This window comes from Charadrius vociferus, unplaced genomic scaffold (genome assembly GCF_000708025.1).
Source record: "Charadrius vociferus isolate BGI_N301 unplaced genomic scaffold, ASM70802v2 scaffold399, whole genome shotgun sequence".
Lineage (NCBI taxonomy): Eukaryota > Metazoa > Chordata > Aves > Charadriiformes > Charadriidae > Charadrius > Charadrius vociferus.
Window position 1 is genome coordinate 485,956 of NW_009653080.1, and position 14,805 is coordinate 500,760.

Genomic DNA, 14,805 nt, shown 5'->3' on the forward strand with positions numbered 1-14,805 from the left:
ATCAGATGGTTATTTACAAGTTGGTCCTTAAATCGGGTTCCTTAATATGTTACTTGCAGTGGCTGGCAGCATAGCATCTTAGGATGGTCTAAGTGCAACTGCATCTTCAGAGCATGTTTTGAAAAGGGCCAAAAAAAGAAAACAAACAAAAAAACCCCTTCATTTCTGTAACGTCAAGGGAGCTGTTTGGATCCTTCCATCTAGTCTAAGCATTCAGCATAAATAAAAAACCCCAAAATCAAGACCAGCAGCTTTTAGACCTCATGGTGCCGGTTGTTGTTGTGGGCTGAAAGCAGCACGAGGGCTGTTGAAGAGCAGCCGTGACGAGGTTCAAAAGTTGCCAAGTTGTCCTTTGCGCTTCCCAGGGACGGGGCACGGGGTTGAGATGGCTGGAAGCTTAGCGAGTTAAAATTATACCCGCCGGCTGAAAGCGTACGCTTGCTTCCAGCTCCCGTTTCAGGCAGGACTCGGTCAAGAAGCTTTTGCTTGGGAGTTTCTTCAGGGAAAGGCCTTTGGTGATCTAAATGTTTCTTAACCTAAACCACGCTGCTGGAAAGCAGCTTCTCAAAAGAGAAGAGAGGTTGGAAGGGAGCACAATCCTAATTTTTAAGCTATGAACAGGCCGGAGGGAGCGGAGTTGCAGTGGGCTGCTCGCGCGCGGATGCATGAAGGGATCAGACTTTGTCGGGCACTTGCATGAACTTCTTCTCAGAGTGCTAATGCGCATTGGGAGGAATCAAAACACCTTTTAATCTGTGCCCCCCACGCAGGCTCGCTCCCCAGCATTGCCTGATGATGCTGCCCTGTGTGTGCTGCTCTAGGGACCCGAACTGGCTGCCGCTGTGAAGTTTTGGGGGAGGAAAAGGGTGGCATGCAGGTCTGGGTTAGGTCCCAGTGCCACAGGCAGGGCTCAGGGACTGAAGGGGTCTTGTGTTTTGACTTCTGCATGTGCCAGAGGAAGCAAAACTGGGAAGTGTCTTGAACTGCTTTGCATGAAAACTACAGCCTCTCTTTTTTTCTCTCTTTTTTTTTCTTTTTTTTTCCCACAACTACACTTCATTATCCAGCTTCTTGATGCCTTGGCCACAAGTTGGAGAGAGCTATCAATAGTACATTGTTGACTGGGGGGTGAGGGAGGAGGGAAGGGAATAACAAAGCTGCCAACAGCTTTCTGGGGGTGGGGAACTGCACAGCAAAGTGCTTTGTCATGCCTCTCGACATCCACTACTACTGAATACACACTGGTCCATTGATAGCCCCAGTCATGCCGTGAGGAGGGACTGTATTAACACAAAACGCCACGGAGCATATGCGCGAAGGGGTTTGCCCTGAGACATCTTCCGTCCAACTGCTTAATATCTTTTCTGAAGTGTGTTTAAACAGCCTTTTCTCCGAGCGGTGCCTGCTGTAGGCCATGGCACATGGGAACGCTGCAGAAGAGCCCGGTCTAGCGATGCTGGAGGAGGAGGAAATATGTGGAGGAAGAATATTTGTGTTTCCTGTAGAAGGATTATTTTGGTATGAGATGGCAAGCCAAGTTCTTTGCAAATTCTGCCTGTGTCGTAACTGCATTTGCGAGTTATTTTTTGGCAGACAGAAATGCCAAATTTCAGGAGTTTGTTTGCGGTCTGGTGTACGTTCCAGCGTACTGTATAGGTGGTTCAGGTGATTCTGATGGCGCAGCTCGGTACTTGGTCTTTGGATACTTAAGCCTGTTCCCTCGTGGAGGGGGATTAGAGTAGAAAAACACTGTCTTGGGATCAGCCTAAGTGAGAAGTTTTCGGATGGACAGACAGTAAGTTGTTGATACCTCTGCAGAGGCTGTCCCTTATAGCCTTGTTCCTCGTTCCGTGGGCTTATTGAAAATTCTCAAATTCTGCTTTATTTTGGTGGTGTTTACATAGCTTTGCACTGGCGTGTTTCATAATGGGAACACTGGGGAATGACTGGTTTCTCTGCATTGCTTTTGCAGGCTTTGTTAGACGAATACCACTGCTGTGCCTTTCCTCAGCAAAGAGCTTTTGTGGTACTGATAAAGGGAGCAATGCTCCAGAAGTAAAATAATTTGCTTTCATGAGCTTCCTAAAAGCTAGAGCAGATATTAAAGCCTGCGTTCAAAGTTATCCTGAAAGATCACTTGTAGGACATCCAAACTTTTGGATCCAACTTAGCAACTGCAAGGGGAACTTATCTTCTTGCTTGTAAAAGTAGATCTGTGGGGTGAACTTGTAATTTTTAGGGTTGGGGTAAAGGATGCTTGTGTGATGTTTCATTTGCATGTGAAAATGTCAACTTGGACGTTGTAGAGCGCGTTGAAAATATCTTGAAGAACCAGCCCTTGCACTCCTCCTCGTTTCGAAAATGTGAAACTTAAACCTCCTCCTTCTGGGTCCTGTTGATCTATTTGTAGATATTTGTCTATAGAAAATGTGTGCTCATCTGGTCATGCGTTTCCAGCCATCTGCTATTGGCAGTCCTCCAGGCGTCCCTTATTAGCATGAGGTTGCTCAGCACTCTCTCCGTGTTCTTGGCTGCAAAGCCCCTCCTCCGTTTCTAACAAAACACCGCTGGTTTCTGGTACGACTCGGGCAGTGAGTGTTTTCAATGTAGATGGCCAGGTGCTAAAGTCCCGATAGCCCCCTCTGACGTGCTGTGGAGGAGCAGGGATACACGCGGTTTGGGGTCATGAGGAGCTGTAGCATCCGAAATGTGATCCCTGCTAAAGTAACCTGGTGTTCTCTCTCTTTTTCTTGCAGTAGTATTCTGCCTTTGAGTAACTGTCCCCAGCTGCAGTGCTGCAGGCACATTGTTCCAGGGCCTCTGTGGTGCTCCTGATGCCCCTCACCCACTGTCGAAGATCCCCGGTGGGCGAGGGGGTAGCAGGGATCCTTCTCTTTCAGCTCTGATATATAAGGTGAGAAAGATCTGACATCTAAATAATGACCTGTACCCGTGTTGCAACTGTGTTTGGTTCCTTTCACAGTCTGATGGGAATGAATGGAAATAATAAGTGGGAGAACAGTTAATTTTTCAGCGATCGCTGAGCTGCACGCAGCGCTTCCCTGCTTTAATATCACCTGTTTATTGAGAAATGAGAGACCTTTTCCCAAAGGTGTGCAGCAAATAATTCACTAGCCCTGTTCCCGGAGGTCTCTTTCAGCTATTGTAGGCGGAGCCAGCATTATCAAACTGTGAAACAACTTCTTAAATGCTTTGCAAAAAGAGGAAGCGGGAAGCAGAAAGGTGAAATGCAGAGAGAGAATGGTTGATAAGCTCCTTCCTGTGCCCTAGTCCGGAAGGTAAAGCTGTCAGGGCCTGGGAGCTGCCCGAACCTATGTACAGAGTAACTTCTGACTTCGCAGAAGGGTGAGGTGGCCATCCACCTCGCAGACGGGAACGTTTCTAGAACACGTGCATAGGATGAGGGAAGATCAGGAGGGCTTTGTATCTGCAGACTTGCGTAGGAGCACGTGGATCTGCGCAGCCCTCATTTTTTTGGCCCTTTTCATTCTACAGGACTTTTTCTTTTGGCTTTCAGATGAGGAGACCTGGCTGTTCCTTGGCCGTAGAATAATTGTGAAACTTTGTGTTGGGTTATGGTGGCACACATCTGTCTCCCTTCTAGGCTGGGGGCAGCTTTTCCACAAGCCAGGGAGTAAAGTCCTGTCAGGTGAGGTAGCCTAAATTTATGCAAAGCTCGCAAATTTGGTTGCTCAGACAGGAGCGTTGTCATAGGTGTTAGACTTGATTTTTAATTAGCCCGTGGGAGGCACACAGACTTTATATGATGAAAAGATACAGGCCCTTTTGGGTCACAGCTGCCAAAGTCTCCTCTTGAAATTCCTGAGAGAATCACAGACCTCGTGGCTGCTTTCAGAGGAGATTTCTTCAATGCAGCCTTGGTGAATTTTTAGCGTTTCACTTACCTTGTGAATAAACGTGAACCTCTGTAGCCTCTTAATAATAACGTAACATCAGCTTAATGCTCTTGAGTTGAATGTTAGAGGGGCATGAAATCCAGAGAAGCAGCAGAGAGGTAGCAAAGAGCACAATGGTGTTCCTGCAGGTAAAGAAGGTACATAAATAGCTTCAAGAGAGCTCAGGACAAATAATTCCCTCTGGATGGGAGGGGATGAGAAACAGGGGACCCTGCAACTTAAAACTCCTGTGGACCGGCTTTGCCCAGCCTTGTGTATGCACCTGGTGAGGTCTGAAGGCAGAAAATGGGCCCAACGTGGAACAGACGCTGGTGGAAAGAATCACTGTTTGGAGGCTTTGAAGTGTGTGATTTCGGTATGGCCTCAAATTCGCACAGAAGCTTTTGGCAGCGGTGTGTAGGCAGGGGTTGCTGCCTGTGGGGATGTCATCTAGATAGCTGCATCCCAGAAATACGCATATAATCCTTTCTGGGTTTGTTGCTGACAAAACCTAGCAGAATCGGTCAGAAAATCAGCCCCTTCTGTAACATCGCACAGCAGAGCGGGCCATGTTGCCCAGTGGTTTAAAGTCTGACCTTAGACAGGGATTACTGGGACTCTCTCTGCCCCTCTCAGTTGCCCGCTCAGTCTTGCTGTGCTGTACTTACATCAGGCTGAGCTTTTCAGCCAGCAAGCTTCAGCGTGACCTGGAAAGGCATCTGGACCCAAAAGCTTAAGTACATTTTCCAGCTGTATCAGCTGTTCTAGTTCAAGAGATGACCTTTCTGAACAAGCCTGCCTCCTACGGAGTATGCAGCGCGCGGCTCGTATACAACCATGCTATAAATTAAGCAGCTGGGGCTCCCTATAGCCGTTGGGATTTTTGCGTTAAGAGACTTAACGCTCGGCCCTTCATCAAGGGAGCTTTGCTTGAGCTGGGAATGCAATAGTGGTCGGCGTCGGTGTTGCGCAGCCAGGACGGGCTTTGTGTGAGCGGACGTGCTCTGGCTAGCAAACTTGGCAGGAGGCTGCAGGTGTAGCACATGCCAACAGTAGGCTGCTTACACGGGTTTCTCGAGTCGCTTGGCTGTGGCCAAGATCATAACATCCTTTCTTCTTATGCTGCCAACAGCCTAGGGGCCTCATCCCACCACCACCACCTCCATCCTTCTCAGGACATCTGAGGAGCGTGGCTGGGTTGGAAAATCTTGCGCTCAGTGAATTGTAACCAAGTGGAAGCTGGTCCTTGCGGCTTTGCTTCACTGAAATGGAGCCCCAGGCTGGAGAGCCGGTGGTTTAGGCAGCTGGGTATAAAAGATAGCCTGGTGGGGTGTGTTTTTTTTTTTTTCTCCCTCCCTGCAATAGCATGGTGGGGGGATTTTGCAGGGGTGAACTAAAACCGAACGTTTGTTGCGTAAACAGGATTTTGCTTTGAGCAGCTTCCAAAGAATTCTGGGCTGCTGCTTCACAGGAACAGCTTCTCTCCCCAGCATCTTGCTGTCTCTATTTTGATGCCTAGAAATAAAATATCAGCTGCCCAAGACAAGCTGTGTAAACGTAATTCCCTCTGAACCGGGGGAACTGGTTCTCTTAATCCCTGTGGTTATGCTGCCTTTGGTTCATGGGCTGTCGCATTAGGGGGCTTTTTAAGTGGAAAAACCTCGCTAGGTTTGGAGTGCAGGGCATAACTTCTGGTGACAGAAGGGCTAAGCCAGAAGGCTCGGAAAGCTTTCCCCCTCCCGTTGCAGGCTCCTGCCAGTCTTCCCGCACAAATGCATGCGTGTGCCTCCCCCTCCAACGTGTCAATCCCAGCCTGCTTTTCTCAACTTCCTCACCCTGTTTTTGTTTTCACAAAGTGTAAGAAAAGAAGCGTCTGTGAGCTTTTCCTGAGAGAAGGATCTTTTCTGAAACAGAGACGCTTTCTGCACAGTAACAATGACTGTAAAAGGCTCCTCTAGAGTCACCGGTGAAGGATGTGCGTATAATCCCCTCGGGTTTTTTTAAATACACCTCTGTAGTGCAGAGCTCTCACGGGGTTCAAAGCCGACTCTTGCGGCTGGCTCGGCAGTGGCTGTATCAGCAGCAGTTCTGACTTAACCTGAGCGGCCGTCAGTAGGTTTCTCAGTGCACTTTGGCTTAAAACTGTAGTAAAACCCAACAGCAGGCGCAACCACAAAAACTTCTTTCAAACTCGATGAATTAACTTATTTCCTACAGGATATTTATTCTGATGAAGTGTAAACTTGTTTTTCAGCTAAGCTTTGTGGGCTTTAAACAAACGGCAGCTTCCTCTGCTCCGGTTACCAAAGCCAGGCAGTTCCTGATTTGCATGCGGCATTACTTTGTCGCCAGCATTAACATACTTGATGGCTTCTTCCTTCTCACAATAGTCAAACCAAGAGGGATCTGTTTTAATACATGTGGTAACAGGAATTAAAGTGGTGGGACACAGGCTTGAGGAGATGTTCAGGTTCTCAGAGGTGTTTTTGCTGAACTGTTCGTCTTTCAGCAATGCTTTTACCTTCATAGCTTAAAATGCCTAGAAGAAAACACCTGCTTGAAAAGCAGCGATGCTGAGGAGTCTTCCACCCTCCTACTGGGCACCGTTGGCTGCCAGTGTGTTTGTACTGCCCATCTTGTAAATGCTTCTTCACTGCAGAGCCAATCTGGACCGTTTTCTTTGCTGTCCTGGCTGCCTGTGTGTGTTAGGGTCAGAGGTGAATATATGTCACTACAAAGCATTTATTAAACCTTGTCTGGGGAGGTGCTGTCTCTGCAGCCATGTCACTTGCCTCAGCATCCATCCAGCCGATCGTCAGCAGATCAGAGTTCATCATGAGCTGCTGAATTAATCACCCTGATAAAATAAAATGCCTGGAGGCTGGACGGTCCCTCACCTAATGACCCGATGGATTGAACCACCTCCAGCCCCACCTGTTGATGCTGTTGAGGAGAGAGGGGCAGGGGGCTTTCCCAGGCATTCCCATGACTCAGAAACAGAGCGGACTTGTCTTCTATTATCTGGTTTACTTCTGCCCTTCAGAGCTGTGCAGGTGACTGTAAATGTGAGAGGGTCCACATGCATGAGCCCATAACCAAGCAGATGGGAACAGTTCAGCTTCCACTGCAGTTGACAACGTTAACTCAGGAACCTAATTCATTTCTTCGTCCTTTCATTGGGGCTCTTTTGCAGTGAAATGTGGAAATCATTACTGGGCAAGCCAACTGCCTGCAAAAACTGTCAGGAGGAGGGATGGAGTTTAACCACGAAATTGTTTTCTAGGAACTGGTGAGCTGAGTCTGAGGCGGTCTGCATGCTCGGCCTTCTAGTTTGAGCAGTGTTGGAGAGGGACGTGTACGTTTGCGGTCTCTGGAAAAGACCTCATCACAGTCTTCAAATCCATGTAGCTTCTCTGTGTTTTGGGATTCTCTCTGCACTATGTATTTTCCTCCGGTATACCAGGAGGCAAAACGTTTGCTGTACTAGTTGGCTGTAAAATCTGGGAAAGCAATTTGTGGTCATCCCTCACACAAAAAGACTGTGTTGGGGATTGGGGAGACAATGAAGTTGGTCAGACTGCGGCAGCAGATGTTCTTCCAGCTTGTCGGTTCAAGTTCTGTTCTTTTGAAGGGTAGTTCATGAACCGCCCTTCAAAGATGTGGCTGGGACCTGCGGTGAATGAATGGACTCTCGCTATCCAGAAATTTAATATAATGTAAATATGCAAAACTGCATTCCCTTGAACAGGAAAACGTGACTAGAAAATCACTCCGAGGTCTGAGTACTCATTGTGGTGTGTCCTTGAGTGAAAGGGGAAGAGAAAAGTATAACATTCTTCTTAGTAAAACTGTAATACCATTTATTTTGCATTTGCATCTCTATAGTTCTACATAATAATCAGCCAGGGGAGTATGACTTCAATTTTGTTCTCTACTTTTAAGTTAGAATAAAAGCAAGGTATTACAGGTAGTTCAGAACAGTAGCTTTTAACCACTTGCACACGTGTTTAGAGCTGAGACTCAGGCATGAGCTTGCAGGTGACTGTGTATACCTTCACAGGCTCTAGTGAGCCTCACAGTGGTGAATTTTAAAGACAGGATGAAACTCCGGACACGCACAGGTCTGTAAGGACTGGTTCTTTTTCAGGAGGGTGCTCCCATTGGAAACACAGTCCCTCTGCGCACTCATTTTAGCGCCATCTCTTACATTTTTGGTCTGTGATCTCAAGGATAGTTTTCTTTAACTAAAGCCGATTTGGTGTGCTCTCCTCCCTCCCCTGCACAGGACGAGAAGATCACTGTTAACCAAGATGTCCCAGTGCACGAAGGGAAGCCTCATATTGTCCATTTCCAGTACAAGGTCACAGAGGTGAAGACCTCCTCCTGGGATGCGGTGCTCTCTAATCAGAGCCTCTTTGTGGAAATCCCTGACGGATTATTAGCTGATGGAAGCAAAGAAGGGTAAGTTCAGGATCCCAGAGCTGTGTCCGTGGCTCCGCAGGGAGCAGGGCTTTGCTTCTATGGGTGATGCTCTGCCTGTGGGGAGAACAGGCTGTGCGTACCGCAGCTCTGTTCCTGGTTTGTGTATCTGAAGTATGTCCTTAACTGCCTGGTCTTCAGAGAACTGTCTTGTTAGTCCTTCATGTATTTTCTTCCCCCTCGGTGATCATTTCAGATGGGTTACTGTTTTTTGAGTCCCTATGCTAACAAAAAATAGGCAAGAAATGAGCGGAATGATTCTTTGTGTACTTTGGTATGGAAAATCTACAAGCCTTTCTCTGATTTTTTTTTTTTTATTTTTTTTTTTTTTTTTTTCTCCCAGCCACTTGGCAAGCTTATTTTGGCAGGCGTTTTCCTCTCTTTCGGGGGGGCGGTGTGTGTGTGTGGAAAAAACCTGCATTATATTGATGCGCTCCTTCTCATCAGTAGGTGGATCTGCTCTTGGAGTGCTGCCACGCAGGCGCTGGGCACTGCCAGAGTTTCTGATTTTTCTCTGTTGGCAGAATACGGTAGTGTTTTGTCCAGACAGCTCTGCTCTGGGAAGTTTGTGTAAACGCAGCTTCCAGAGCAGCTACTTCCTGCCAAGTGCTTTGCCAGAGATCTCCGCTGTCGGGGAGCGCTGTAGCAGAGATGTGGATGTACACTGGATTCCTCTGTACAGCTCTCCAAAGTCCTCCTAAATCTCCAAGTAGGCTTCATCGGTAAATGACATGAGTTAATTAAGGAAAAAAAAAAACAAACCACCTCATTTGGGCACCTTCAGTAAGTGCCAGTATTCTTGCTGTCTCACACTTGGCTCATTTGACTCTGAGTCCAGATAAATGTTTGCGTAATTTCTTCAGTCGGCTCATAAATCCTTCAGCCGTCCAAGCGGGAGCTGCTTCTTCTGGGAGGAGGGTATTTACCCGCCTGTGTCATCGTGACTTAAAGTGCGATTTTGCAAGATTATTTTTAGCTAGGTAAAACAGCCTAGTAGAGGCTATAATTAAAATAGTTCATTACCATATTAACAAAACACTTGCAAATTTAATCTCCCTCGCTGCACTCCAGTCTCACTGACTGCTGTTTAATTAGATGTCGATTGAAGCTCTGTTTGTCACTGCTCTAGCAGCCTGCGTGGTAAATGGTTACGAGGCCAGCAGTGACAGTGATGGCTGCACCGTGCCGATCCCTGGGGGCGCAGAGAGGGGTTAATGCAGCGCTGCTTCCGTCAAGAGGTGGCAGAAATAATTTAGCTGGAAAGGCAGGAAGCCTGGAATCAGGGTGCATCAGCTGTGCCATCCAGCTGATGTGTTCGGGAAACAGCTTTGCCTGTGCACATGCTCCTTCAGTGATGTTTTTCTCTTCTCTTCTGCCTGGCACGAGCTTTTTTTTTTATTATTTTTTTTTTCTCTTCCCATAAAGCACAAAACTTGCAGATCCCCTCGTGTATGTTGCCAGCGGAGGGGGTGCAGCCTGGCTCGGGATCAGCTGCAGTATTCAGCTTCACACTTAACGAAGGCTTCCGTAGAAAACCACGGGCTGGTTGGGAACGGGTGTTTGTGCGCGGTGGCACGCAGACGCCGGAGGACAGGGACTCGTTGGGTGACTCGTTGGGTGTGAGGACAGCTCTTAGTTCTGCAGGGCTGGATAGCGAAGCAGGAAGCCCATTGTTTCAGCACCCATTGTTCGCTGGAAGGGGTCTGTAAACAAGTAATCTTTCTGCCTGAAAACATCAAAACAGTTGATAATGCTCAGAGGCTTCCTCAGGACAGGACTTCCTATAGCTGATGTTCTTTTGTCTTCTTCCTCCTTGGCAGGTTATCAGCACTGTTGGAGTTTGCTGAAGAAAAAATGAAAGTCAACTATGTCTTTATTTGCTTCAGAAAAAGCAGAGAAGATAGAGGTGAGAACTTGCTCCTGCTGTCGGGTTTGCTCCCTACATCTAAAACGGTGCTGCTGCAGCCGTCCAAAAATCCGGTAACCCCAAGGCAGGGCTCCCCGGGACGCTTCCTACCGCAGTAAATGTTACATGCGTAATTTTCATGTTGTTCTTACAAAGCAGAAATAGTTTCTCATGGAGGAAATAAGCCCTTTCTTGAGAGGGAATATTCTGGTTTCTCCAGCAGGTGTGCTTTACTGTCCTGCAGTGAAATTATTACTAGTACTCTCACACAGAAAGCTGCTCCTGAGTAACTTGGAGTATTTTCTTGTCCAGAAATTGGTTAATAATTTCTCCTTTGGTAAGGAGCGGAGGTCTCCATTTGGCACCAGGCTTCTGCGATTTGGAAGGAGAAACCAGGGAGAGGTTATTACATGGGAAGCGAACTCTTGTAGCTCGTTGCCCCGATGTTCACCTGCTTTATAAAGATCTCCCGGCACTTTTGCCCTTCCTAGACCTACAGGTAATCCTGACCCTGGCTATAGATGCTTATGGCTTAAGGGGGCTGCATTAGGACCTAAAGATAGATGTGTTGGATGAGTGATTACAGCACGGAAGTTTGAGAAGATTTGCGATGAAGTACCAAGCTATGGATGTGTCACTTTAAATCTTCCTAGACGCAAGCTAGTAACCAAGCGATTGCCATGGCAGGAGTAATTCAAACCTTAATTCTAATTTTACTCTGCTGCTTCATGAGCTACGCTGTCTTCTCTGAAACGGAGCACGTTATCAGAGCTAAGCTGTCCTGAGCCCGGGAAGATGTCATTCCGTGTTATGATGCCAGGAAGAATTTTCGCATTAAGTTCATGCTATAATGCCGCCGCCGTCGCCACCACAGGTTGCGTAGGTGACCTCCGCGCTGGCTGGTTACAGGAGACATCTGGTACCAGGTTTTGGTTTTAAAAACGGGCTGCGTGTCGCTCTTGGACGTGGCTTAATTTGTATGAGTTCTGGAGCGCTCCAGATCCCGGGTCTTTGTCTATGCAGTTGAAATCCAGTGCTGTCTCGAAAACATATCAGAGCTTCTCTGCATGACCGTTCGGTGGCTGGAAGTTGATCGTGAGAAGGTGCTGCAGAGATTAGATGCTGCACCAGGGTAACTTTCACAGGTCACAGGGTTTAGTAACAAGCGAGCGTGCAGCCAGTCACTGCGTAATATAACCTTGTCTGACTGAGACAGGGGGGGGGTGTGGCTTCTGGGCTGACCCCGCTCTGAATTCATGTGTGTCACCCACGGTGGCTTTCCTGGGGGACCGCACTGAGCTGTGCCGAGCTGGCTTGAGTTTCCACTGAGCTCCAGGCCCTCTCCACAGAGACAGCAATTTTCTACTGAGACCCTGAGTAAGCAGGTTCCTGTCTGCTGCTGTCTGACCCACTTTCGGGGCTCGAAGGGTGCTGGGACCCACGTAAACGCAGAAAAAAACTTCGACGTGCCACGGGATGGCCACGTGCATCCTGGGCCAGTGGCTGGTGCAGGTCGATAACCAACCACCGCTGTTTGTCAGAGGGAACAGAACAGACATTGCAGGAAAAACACAGACGAACCTGCTCTGCTGCACAACCAATATCCCCATCGTGCTTAGGAGCAGCTGTGGTGAATGCAGGAGGAGACGAGACCTCCCGTTTGAGAGGGCCGTCACGTTAAAATGGTTTCTTTCTGTGCAGGGAGCTCTGGATGCGCTCGCAGAGGGCTTTCAGTGTGCTCTGATATTTGCGGCTTCTAGGGTGATGGAGGTATGGAGGATAATTCCCGCTGGTAACAGATTTCCTTCTCTTTGGTAGCTCCACTCCTGAAGACATTCAGCTTCTTGGGCTTTGAAATTGTGAGGCCTGGTCACCCCTCTGTCCCATCACGGCCAGACGTGATGTTCATGGTGTACCCCCTGGATCAGAACTCTTCCTCCGATGAAGAATAGCTGCAGCGGGAGACTCCAGTGTGACCTGAAAATGCTGTTGAGGGGAGAGAGGGTTACTTCTCCTTTCTTGAGGAAAGGGAAAACAAGCTTCTGTTGGACTGAAACTGCATTTCTCATTGTTAGATTGGCCTGTGTATCCTCAGAGTTGACTATCTCATTGAAATGTGTTGCCTAGAGAACTATATATACACACATGTAATCACCAAATAGTAAATGGAAGATGTTTATGAACTGGCATAGGAGCTCTTTACGTGCAGCTGTGTGGTGTGTTAGCCTAGGGGCGCCCGGTGCCCAGGCCGTGCGTGGGGGAGCACAGCGGTAGATGCAGTATCAACTCCTTGACTTCTCTTAAACCCACATTGGTCCTTTCCCCATCACCCGATGTGCGCTCATCTGCCAGACTACCTTTTGATTTTTCACTCAGACTCTTAAGTAGAAGGCAGGTTTGGGGTGTTTAGGCATGTGGAGGAGACGTGCTCCAGTTTAACCTTTAACACTACATTAAACCCCCTGTGCGTCTCTGCTTTGGGGCGACCGATGCTATTTTAACTGGTCTAACCTTTTTTTATTTTTTGGTTTTGTTTTGTTTTTTTTTTTTAACTTCTTGCTCTTCCAGCTTTTGTTTTAAGCAGTCTTAACTCTGTTCAATGTTACCACTGCACTATCACAGCATTCAATAAAAGGGGCATTCAGATGAACTTCACCCAGCTGGGGCTGCTTCTTTGAAAGGAACAGAGCCTGTGGTGGGCCTCCCATAGTGCTGCGATGGTTTCAGAGGGTCAAGCGAGTGTTTGGAGCAATACCTCCGCCCTGGGGGGGGAACGTTTCCTTACCTGCCTGCGGTGTGATGGTCCAAAGAGCCAAAAAAAAAGGCTCACACCTTCAGCCCGAGGATGGGTAAGGAGCAGGCCTGTGGCTGTCACCGCTGTTCTTCCTCCTCACCTTTCCAAAGAGAGGATCTCAAGACTTGAGACACCGAGCTAACGGCTGTATCCAAACCAAAGGGGGTTGCGTTGTGGAGGGGGCAGGCACAGACGGTGGCTCTGCTGGGTGTGGTGGGATGTTCATGCCAACCGGGGGCTTTCCCGGGATGGAGGGAAGTGGCCACGGCGCCGGCAGCAGCTCGTGTTTCAACCCTGCCCCTTCTGATGCTGGAGAACGAGGTTGTGCTCTTGTCTTTGTGCCACGTGGATGTAACCTGGCTGGTTTTCTTTGAAGGCCACGCAAGAAGGGTGTATTTATAAGCTGCGCCCTGGAGGCGTGCCGTGAGCTCTCTTCCTGGCCTGGCTGCTTGCCTGTGGACTTGTCCTTGTGTGCTTTGTTGTGCTCTCGCCCTTCGGTGGAGGATTTTGTTAAAAGCTGAAGCCGAGCCATTCCATAAACGTCACGGTCAGTGTTTTCTGGTTTTGGGGGAGAGAGGTGGGACTGGGATACAAGTTTGTGTGAATAAATCATCTTAAAGTTTGTGTCTCTTTTTCCCTCCTTCCCCTCCAATGAAATGAAAGTGGCGCTACGCCTTCTTCAGTGGGGCATTAAATCCTAAGTCTGTTTTAAAATCGGAGACTGTGCGGTGCAGAACATCTCTGCCCAAGCTTTTATTGCAACAGGCATGGGCCCTCCTGTCCTTGCTCTGGGAGCAGTGCGGAGCCAGAGGAGACCTTACGCCTATAAAGCCGATTTCTGGTTCTGGCTTTCTGAAAAGCCAAGTTGTATCCCTCCTTGTAGCCCTTCCTTCCCTGGGCTGGCACGTGTTTCTGCGTGCTCCAGGGCCCTGCTGCCACCCCATGGTGCTCCTCTACTAGCGCATCTCTGATATGATGGGGTGAGAACTGCTTTGCTCCTTCCTTACTGGATAAAATTTACTAGTAAGGTGTAAGGTCCTTGTCATGGGAGCTTGGAGCTCCTTAATAAGCTGCAGTTACGAGGCTGTGCCACTGCTTGTGCTTCTCTGATAACTACTGAATACTCTTCTGCCTTGGATCAAGCAAGTGTGGTCAAACGCAGAGGTCTCTGCTCACCCAGTGTCTTCAGAACTACCCTCTTGAAAACCAAAAAGGTGCCTCCTGTGCGGGTCGCCTCCATTGCAAGGCTGCAGGAGCCACGCTCTGCCCTGTGGCCCACCAGTCCCCAGCTGCCTCCCGCGAAGGGGGCTCCCTGGAGTGAGGAGGGAGACGCGCTTGCCTGGTGTGGGGCAGGACCCCGGCAGGCTGTGGGGCAGCTGCCTGCTGGTGGTGCCTAGGGGTGTGAGCCTGGGGCGGGGGGTTCTGACCCGAATTGTCACAGCTGAGCTCGGCTGCAGCATCCCCAGCTGGAGCTGTGTGTGCTGGTGGCAGAGCAGAGGGGCCGCATGCAGCTGCGCAGGGCCTGGGAGCAAGCAGAGGGGCGCTGGGTGGGGGACCCACTGGGCCACAGCCTTTGTGGCCACAGACAGCTGAGCTTGGCACCAGGAGCAGCATGTCTGCTTAAGCCCTCTCAGATGCCCCAGAGATAAGGACACCCCCTCCCCAACCCCCCCTTTCCCCCCCAAAATCACTGGCCACCGCTTTTTGGG

At 48.9% G+C, this 14,805-nt stretch overlaps 1 protein-coding gene across 1 annotated transcript in view; it reads left to right on the forward strand.

Annotated features, from left to right (window-relative positions):
• Nucleotides 1–12,491, forward strand: part of LOC104293629 (ornithine decarboxylase antizyme 2-like) — a 50,359-nt gene extending 37,868 nt beyond the window's left edge. The window contains 5 exon segments of the mRNA XM_009893146.1: nt 2,757–2,832; nt 2,834–2,914; nt 8,203–8,378; nt 10,217–10,302; nt 12,121–12,491. Coding sequence (XP_009891448.1) covers nt 2,757–2,832; nt 2,834–2,914; nt 8,203–8,378; nt 10,217–10,302; nt 12,121–12,254 — 553 coding nt within the window. The 3' untranslated portion in view covers nt 12,255–12,491.
• Nucleotides 12,492–14,805: the final 2,314 nt, after the last annotated feature.